The 8,266-nt window shown below is 58.8% G+C and overlaps 1 protein-coding gene across 1 annotated transcript in view; it reads left to right on the top strand.

Moving 5' to 3' along the window:
* Nucleotides 1-6,051: 6,051 nt before the first annotated feature.
* LOC102753005 (50 kDa spicule matrix protein-like) overlaps nucleotides 6,052-8,266 on the top strand; it is a 3,811-nt gene continuing 1,596 nt past the window's right edge. Inside the window, exons 1-6 of the mRNA XM_015558532.1 lie at nucleotides 6,052-6,120; nucleotides 6,330-6,362; nucleotides 7,145-7,174; nucleotides 7,684-7,719; nucleotides 8,066-8,095; nucleotides 8,195-8,254. Coding sequence (XP_015414018.1) covers nucleotides 6,054-6,120; nucleotides 6,330-6,362; nucleotides 7,145-7,174; nucleotides 7,684-7,719; nucleotides 8,066-8,095; nucleotides 8,195-8,254 — 256 coding nt within the window. The 5' untranslated portion in view covers nucleotides 6,052-6,053. The remainder of the gene's footprint in view (nucleotides 6,121-6,329; nucleotides 6,363-7,144; nucleotides 7,175-7,683; nucleotides 7,720-8,065; nucleotides 8,096-8,194; nucleotides 8,255-8,266) is intronic.

Genomic DNA, 8,266 nt, shown 5'->3' with positions numbered 1-8,266 from the left:
ACGGGGACCCCTCCCGCCCGGTCTCCCAGACGCCAGCCGACCTCCGGACCCCGGACCCGTCTCCCGGGACCGTCGCTAGGCTGACTTAGTGTTCGCGACTATAAAGGGAGCAGACGAGTCGGCCCAGGACAGGAGGCGATCACCCCTGGGCAGGGCAGGAAGTCCCTGCGTCCTCGGGGATCCCGACGGGGCGGGTGCCGGACACACCTTCCTCAGACCCGCGGGACGCCTGGCTCTGACTTGGGGAACCAGAAAACGCTGACTCTCCCTGCAGACACCGAGGCTGGAGCCCCGGGCCTCAGCCACCACGAGCCACCACGGCAGCAACCCGCCCCCCCACTCCACCTCCATTCATTGGATTGGAAACCTGAGCTCAGCTCACAGCGCCCTCAGCTCCTTCCGGGCTGAACGACCTGGAGGACGTACCTGGGCCTTTCTGAGTCTCCTCTCCTCTAAAAACTGAGCTGACAAAGCCTTGCTCACGGCACTGGAGTTTCAAGGGAGATGATCCCCGTAAAGTACTTAGCAGCTGACAGACCGGTTTGGCTCAGTGGATAGAGCGTCGGCCTGCGGACTGAAGGGTGCCTTGGTTGCGGGCACGTCCCCAGTGGGAGGTGTGCAGGAGGCGGCTGGTCGATGTTTCTGGCTCTCTATCCCTCTCCCTTCCTCTCTGTAAAAAATCAATAAAATTTTTTTTTAAAAAAGGTACTTAGCAGGAGGCTGGCTCAAAGCAAGTGCAGACTCCTAACAGTGCAGCTGGGGCTCCTTCACGGGGTGGAGGGGAGTCACTCTTCCAGGCCCCCTCCAACCCCCCCTAATGCTCTGCATCTCATCACATATCCCTCCCCACTTTCCTATTGCACTTACCTCTAGCTAAAATTCTATCCTGCCGAAACTGGTTTGGCTCAGTTAAAAAAATAAATAAATAAATAAATAAAATTCTATCCTCTCTGTTTATTGGTTTACTTGTTGACTGTCCATCTCCCAAGACTCTGAAAGATGTCATGGGCTTCAGGGCTCCCAACCCATTGCAGTGCTTGCCCTTCAGGGAACATTCTCCAGGGCACCCCAGGTTAGGCCCGGGTTTCTCTGGGGGATTCAGCCCCCTCCCCCCTCCTTGCACTCTTCCTTTGCATTAGCATCTCTGGCAGCCACGGCTCCCATGACTCACCCTGGATCCATGTTAAAGACCCCAGGCTTGTCCCCAGGAGGCCTGGGGAGCAAGCATGCCTCTCTCCAGCTGTCATCCCCTCTTGCCAATCCCATCTCCAGGAGTCCTGGATTCAGGCCTCTTTCCAGCTGCCCATTCTTGAAAGTCTAATTTGCAATGACTTAAAACAGTTTTTTAAAAATTTAAAAACATTCTTCCACCCAGCCAGCGTGGCTCAGTGGCTGAGCATCAACCTATGAACCGGGAGGTCACGGTTCCATTCCCAGTTGGGGCACATGCCTGGGTTTTGGGCTCGATCCCCATTGTGGGGCCTGCAGGAGGCAACCAATTGATGATTCTCTCTCATCACGGATGTTTCTATCTCTCTCTCTCCCTCTCTCTTCCTCTTTGAAATCAATAAAAAATATTTTTTTAAAAAATAAGTAAGTAAATAAATAATAAAAACATTTTTCCAATGGACATTCCACTGTGTGGAAGGGATATAATGTAAAGTTGGGTACAGCTAGCAGGTAAGTGCCTGGGCCAAGAGTCAGGGAAGTTGGGGCTCCTCTGCAACACACAAGTTGCTCTATGTCTCTGGGCCTGTTCTCACATTTGTAAAATGGGGATAATAATAATAGTTCCTACCTCCTTGGGGGTGCTGAGCATTAAATGCGCAAATGCATGTGAAGTGCTTAGTACAGGACCTAGCACATAGTAGGAACTTACTCGTTGTTTAATAACAGTAACACTCCCTCCTTTGCACAGTGTTTTGCCGTTTTCAAAGCAGCCGTCTGGGCCAAAAGGAGGAATCTGGAGGAGAGGGGTCAGGACTTCCACACCTACCCGGGGTCACAGGGACAGAGAGCCCTGGGCCCACAGGATTTGAGACCAAAGCGCTTGTTTGTGGCTTGGTCCGGGAGAAAGCCCCAAACCCTGCTCAATAGTGGGATTCCCAGCCCAATATCTAGGTGTGTCCCCGTTGTTGCCATCGTGTCACAGTACCAGGCCCACTCAGATTTTCCTCTGGGAAGTCTCCAATGTGGCCACATACAGGGTAAGGTGAAGTAAAAAGGCGAGGAAACAGCCACAATGCAAATGTGGCTGCCCTGGCAGGAAGGAGGAGACTGAGGGGTGCTGCTGGAGAGCGGGCTGGGTTCTGTTTCTTGGCCTGAGCCAGCTGCAAAGGTGTTTGCTTTACAGGTATTTGTTATATTGTACATTCCTGTCTTATGCACACGTCGGAATGTACCCCATATTTCACTCTGGCATGAGATTTTAATAAACTGACAGGTGAGTGAGGAGAGGGAGTCGCTACAGCTCAGCTTTGCGCAGTGCAAGTGCCTGGGGACGCCTGGGAGGGGGTCCCAGAGGCTCTGAGTCAGGGATGGGGCTGAAGAGCTGCCACAGAGAGGGAGGAGAGGGTGACCTGAGGAGGCGTTAGCACAGCTGCAGGTTCGGAAGGTGTCTGCCCTGCAGGCGCCTGGCTGCCCTTCAAGCTATTCTCCCCGCCTTCCCACCCTGGCAGGTGGCGCTTGAGCAGATGGCTGGGAGTCTATTGGCACAAGCGGTGTCATTTTAGGTGATGCACTTCCTGGGCTTCCATCGTCCGCTTTTAACACTCCAGCTGTCTCCTTGCCCTGGGCTTCTAGCCCTGGCCCTCAAAGATGCTTCTCTGTTCAGAGGCTGGGCTGAGTCCCCTCAAGCCTGGGAGCAAAGGGTAGCCCAGGCCTGGGCTCCATCAAGAGCTCTGTCAGCCCCCAAGTGATCCATGTGCTCTCAGGCCCTCCCTGCCTGTTTGGGGCTGGGGGTGAGCTGAGGGGACTAGCTATGCTGGGGGTAAGGGTGGTGGCAATGCAGGGGCTGCGGGTGCCCCACTGGGCTCAGCCCTGGTCCTGAGTGGCATCAAGCTGGCCCGAGGCCCCTGGTTGGCTGGCATTTCCCACAGGCCCATGCCAGCACCCAGACAGCCTGGCAGAGGTGGTGGACATTGGCATTCCCTCCGGCAGTGACCAAGCAGGCACCTGGCCTTTACCTCCTGCGTTGCCCCTCCTAGTCTCCCCGCCTGCCTCCGCCGGGCCAAGCTTCCCCGGCGCCCTTCGGGGTGAGCTGAGTGTCTGTGTGTCTGGGTCTGCACAGGGGACCCTCAGCTATCCCAGGTCTAAGGCAGGGCCCAGACTGGCGTAGGGCAGGCAAAGAGCAATGCTGTGTCTCAAGTAACTGGGCCTGTTGCTGCCAAAAGTATGTGGAGTAGCAGAGAGTGGAGGACTGTGGACTGGGGTAGGGCTGGGGGTGGACCGCCTGGCTTCAAATTCCAGCCCCGCTGCTTAGGAGGTGTGCGATCTGAGCCATGCCCCTTCTCTGCTCTGCCTCTGTTTCCCCATCTGTAAAACGGAGTATGAAGTAGCTCCCTCAATAGCCCCGACACTGTGGCATCATCATTTTAGTACATGTGCTGCTGAAGCGAGCACTGGCATCATCATTTTAGAGGAGAGTGAACAGACTCAGGGAGGTCAGGTACCTGCCCCAGCTCCCCAGCTGGATAAAGCAGACACTTAACCCAGTCTGCATCTGAATCCAGCACCCAGCCTGCTAACCCCGAGGCCACTCAGCTGCCAGCCATGAGGAGGCCAGGGAGCCAGTGCTTGTTGTCATGGGGAGGAGCAGGGGGCAGGCAGGAGAGCCCTCCCCGGGGAGCGTGAGGGAACCGTCCCCGCTATCCCAGGCTCCTTTGGGTGGTTGGAGCCAGGGGCCACCCCTGAGCCACTCCCAGCAGCCAGTGGAAGGTCCAGCCTCCAGGACTCCAGGTCACAGCCCTCTGCCAGGCAGGGCAGGAGGTGGGCATGTGGGATGCTGTGCCAGGGCACTGGACTGAAGGGACCCAGCAGGAGGCTTGTGCAAAGGTGGGTCTGTCGGGGGAGATGGGTGCCACAGGCGTGTGTGTGTGTGTGTGTGTGTGTGTGTGTGTGTGTGCACGGACACACGAAGGCATGCTCAGGTAAGCATGATCCCTGGGTGCAGGCCCTCAGGTGTGGGGAGAGAGAGCAGCAAGGGTGGGTGGGAGGGGAGATGCAGGCACAACTCAGTGCTGGGGGGACTGCAGGTAAAGGGATACCTGGGAAAAGCCCTGCAGTCCGCTGGTGACTGGAGCTGTCCCATTAGGTGTTGTGGGCTCAAAGGCCTCACATAAGAAGCAAAACCCGCTGCCCACTCCTCACTGTAGCTCCTCTCCAGGCCCTCGCTGTGCCAGCCTGCTTCGTTTGGCAGACTGCACGCCTTAGCCACGGGTACTGGAGAGGAAGGGGCTGACGGGGCAGGGGGCAAGCCAGCAGATAGACAGGGCGCAGGGCTTCTGGACTAGGGTCCTGGGGTCTGAGTCACCGCTGTCCCCAGCAGCCCAGGGGGGTCCACAGACCCCCTGGAGGAGGTGAGGGCTGGTGTCCAGACCCTTGACTCCCGACATTTCCCAGGCCTGCCTCTCCTGTCCTCTCATGCTCCCCAAGCCCCCCTCACCTGGCCAGATTCCATCTGCCCGCCCCAGAGGAATGGAGTGGTCACTAGCCCCCCAGGTACCCTTCTTGCAATCTTGCCCCCACCACACCCTTAGAGTGGCCCCCTGAGCGTCTGTCCCCCAAAACTAGAGTCAGTGCTGCTGCATTTCGGCTAGAGATGGAGGTGAAACTGGGAGGACCTCCTGCCATGGGTGGGCCTTGCAGAGCCTTCAACAGGGAGGCCCTGGCCAGTGTGACTCGGTTGGTTGTGCTGCAGACCATGCCCTAAAAGGCTGCAGGTCCCATTCCCAGTTAGGGCACATGCCCGGCTTGCAGGCTCCAATCCCCAGTAGGGAACGTGCAGGAGGCATTGATGGGTCAGTCAGTGTTTCTCTCTCTCCCCCTCCTTTCCTCTCTCTTTAAAATCAAATTTTAAAATATTTTCTTAGAGTCTTTTTAAAAATATATTTTTATTGATTTCAGAGAGGGAGGGGAAGGGAGAGAAAGAGATTGAAACATCAATGATGAGAGAGAATCATTGATCGGCTGCCTCCTGCACGCCCCCTGCTGGGGACTGAGCCTGCAACCTGATCATGTGCCCTTGACCGAAACCGAAGCCAGGACCCTTCAGTCCTTAGGCCGATGCTCTATCCACTGAGCCAAACAGGCCAGGACTAAAAATATTTTTAACAAAGAAACCCCTGGACCTTTGGACAGGGTGAGCATGGGGTAACCCGCCCCTGTGGTCACCATTCCCTGTGGGAAGGAGGCTCAGGCTCACTCTGCTAGCCCAGCCCCAGGTGGGGACCAAGGGCCAGCTCCCAGGCCACCCCTTCAGTCCTCAGGGTTGGATGGGATAATATTACCCCTCTTCTTGTGGGCAAGTCCACACGCCAGATACAGTGCCCCTCATTGTTAGCTGGCCACAGGCCTTTGTAACACTGTAGCCTCTGCCTCCTTTGTCCTCTCTCTCTCCCAGTAACACAGTAACTCATTCTGAGTCCCTCCTGTCAGCCACACCCACATTTCTGGGCCTGGCTCCCCGCTCTCCCCAGCTGTGTTTGGGCTGGGCCTGGATGCCCACAGTGCCTGCCTGCTCCTCACCAGCTGCTGGGGTAACATCTGAGCCCGCCAGGCCTGGCGCCAGGGTCCCCGACCCTGACAGGAGTCGAGGAGCCTCGTGCGCCAGGTGGGGGCCTGTCCCAGCTGTCAGCACCCATGATGGATGAGGAGTGGGGCGGGGGGCAGGCCAAGGACTGGGCGCCTGCTGCAGAGGGAGGTGGGGGCTGGCCCCCCGGGGTCTGCCAACAGAGCCTCTGTCACTCACAGCGGGGGGCCTGGGTAAGGGCCCCCACCCAGCAGAGGTGTTTAAAGGCTCAAAGGGTGTGTGCCCTCCCACTCTGCCAGGAATCATGGGCACCTGGGCCTTCCCCGCAGCCCTTTTCCTGCTCTGCCTGACTTCTGAAAGCCTGCAAGGCGGTGAGGGCAGGCCTCGGGCAGCTACAGGGTCTGGGCAGCTGGGGTTGGAGCTGGGGTTATAGGTAGAACATTAGGTCAGAGGCTGGGACTCCAAGGGGGAGGGTGGGTGTGAGAAGTCTGGGTTTTGGGGGGCTGGGGCATATATGCATGGGTCCTGCCCCTCTCTGCCTCTGGGTCCCCACTCTGAGTCAGCACTCCCTGCTCCCCAGGGCTGCCTTCATTGTCGTCTGGCCTAGGAAAAGGTGAGTGGACCCTCCAGGCACTGGGGTTCAAGAAGAGGACCTGGTCTCTCCTCCCGGGGGTCTGGGAGCTCTCTGGGGGCAAGCCCCACATATCCCCCAGCTCTGGGATCCAGACGCGGAGCCCAGGAGAGCAGGTCCCTCCCTGTCTTGTCCAGGGTCAGCTCACGTGTGGGAAGCACAGGAAACCTTAGAACAGAGTGAGATCGGGCAGAATTTCAGCCCTGGGCGTGAGAATACGGGAGCCCAGAGGAGGGGCGTGGAGCCGGGTCTGGAAGGGCCGGGGACTGGGTTATAACAGGACAGGAAGGAAATCACTGGAAGCGAGAGGGTCAAAGGCCTGGAGGTGGGACAGGATGGGAGGGGAGGAGGCTGGAGCGTGGGGAGGGGAGTAGGGGGCATCTTACGGGCTGGAAAAAGGGTTCCCTCCGGAAACCTAATGTGTCTCAGCTGCTGGAGAGGAACGCTGAGGGACCAGGGTGAGGAGGATAAGATCTCCAGGAAAGGAGGGTCCCAAAGATGCTCCAGTGAGCATGCAGGGAAGAGGTGCACACCCCTGAGGAAGAGGGCATGGGGGCCTACCCCCCCCCACACACACACACAGCCCAGACAGCCCCCTCTAGGCCACCAGCCTGCTCACCTGGTTCTGTCCTTGCTCCTCCAATGACCAGAGTAGAAAGCGAGTCCCGGGGCGGGGGGGCACTCTTGCTCTGCAGGGTGGGAGGGGAGCCCCAGATTTGGCCCTCCTTGCCCCTCCTGGTTACCCCTTCTCCCTGACCTTGCAGGCTTAGGGAGCCCGAATGGCTACAGACCAGGTAAAGCTGAGGGGGTGGGCAGCTCCTATCCTCCAAGCGAGGGCAGAGCACCCTGGCTCCTGGGCCCTCCTGCCCCCTTGGGCCCCACACACCATCCCCACCCCCGGCTACCCTCTCCCAGTGGCCGGGGAGTAGGTAAGGGGTGGGTAAATAGGATTTGGGGGGCAGCCATCTCCAAAGTACCTGACACCCCTCAGGCAGAGAAGCCCACCTGAGACCCCTCCAGCAGGCGCTCTCCTTCCCCTCCTGCACACACTGCCCCCCACCCCCCCACGAACCCATCAAAGCTGTTGTGTCATCAAACGCATGTACCCTGCCCCTCACTGCGTGGCCCCCAGGCCAGTTGGGAGCAGGCTTTGTGGGGGTGGGGGGAGGTGAAAGGGAGAACCTGGGTCCCTCGACTGTTCCCTGAGTCTCCCCCAGGCTTCAGAGCCCTGCCCAGCCCCCGCTGTCTCTGTCTGTGTCTCCCCACCTCCTCTCACACCCCTCACCTCTATCAGTCCCCCCAGGATTTGGGGACAGGAATGGCCTGGGAGTCCAGCCAGGTGAGAGTGATGGGGTCTGGGTTGGTCCTCTCCTTGCTCCCTCCCAAGCCTCAGAGGGGAGGGGGAGGGTTGGTTAATGATTCGGGGTGGGTGGGGGTGCAGAGATTGGGAGCCTTCAGGTTTGCGGTTTCTGGCTGGGTCCAAGGATCCTGCACACCCAGCCCATCTAGGACCCCAAACCTCCCAGATGATTCCTCCCTCTCCCCATAGCCCTCCAGCTCCGAATGGCTACAGCCCTGGGAGAGGTGGGCCCAGAGAGTGTTTGGGGGGAGTTGGGACCAGTACTCTAGGGGCATCCCTGAAATGGGGTCTCTTCAGACCCTCACCTGATCCATCTCCTTCTCAGGCATTGGAGGGGGGAAACCCCACAAGCCAGGTGAGCCCTCCCGCTGCTTGTCTCCCGTCTGTGTGCCCTGCCGCCCCGCCCCCCGTTGCTCTCTGCTCCTTGATGACCCCTCCTGCCCCGTCTCCTCAGGGTTTGGGAATGGGATCGGGCATGGAGCAGGGGCCTTCCCAGGTGCCGCAGCCCAACCAGGTGAGGTGGGGC

The sequence above is a fragment of the Myotis davidii genome, unplaced genomic scaffold (genome assembly GCF_000327345.1).
Source record: "Myotis davidii unplaced genomic scaffold, ASM32734v1 scaffold1334, whole genome shotgun sequence".
Classification (NCBI taxonomy): domain Eukaryota; kingdom Metazoa; phylum Chordata; class Mammalia; order Chiroptera; family Vespertilionidae; genus Myotis; species Myotis davidii.
The sequence above is the reverse complement of the archived record's forward strand: the minus strand, read 5'-3'. Positions and strand labels throughout refer to the sequence as shown.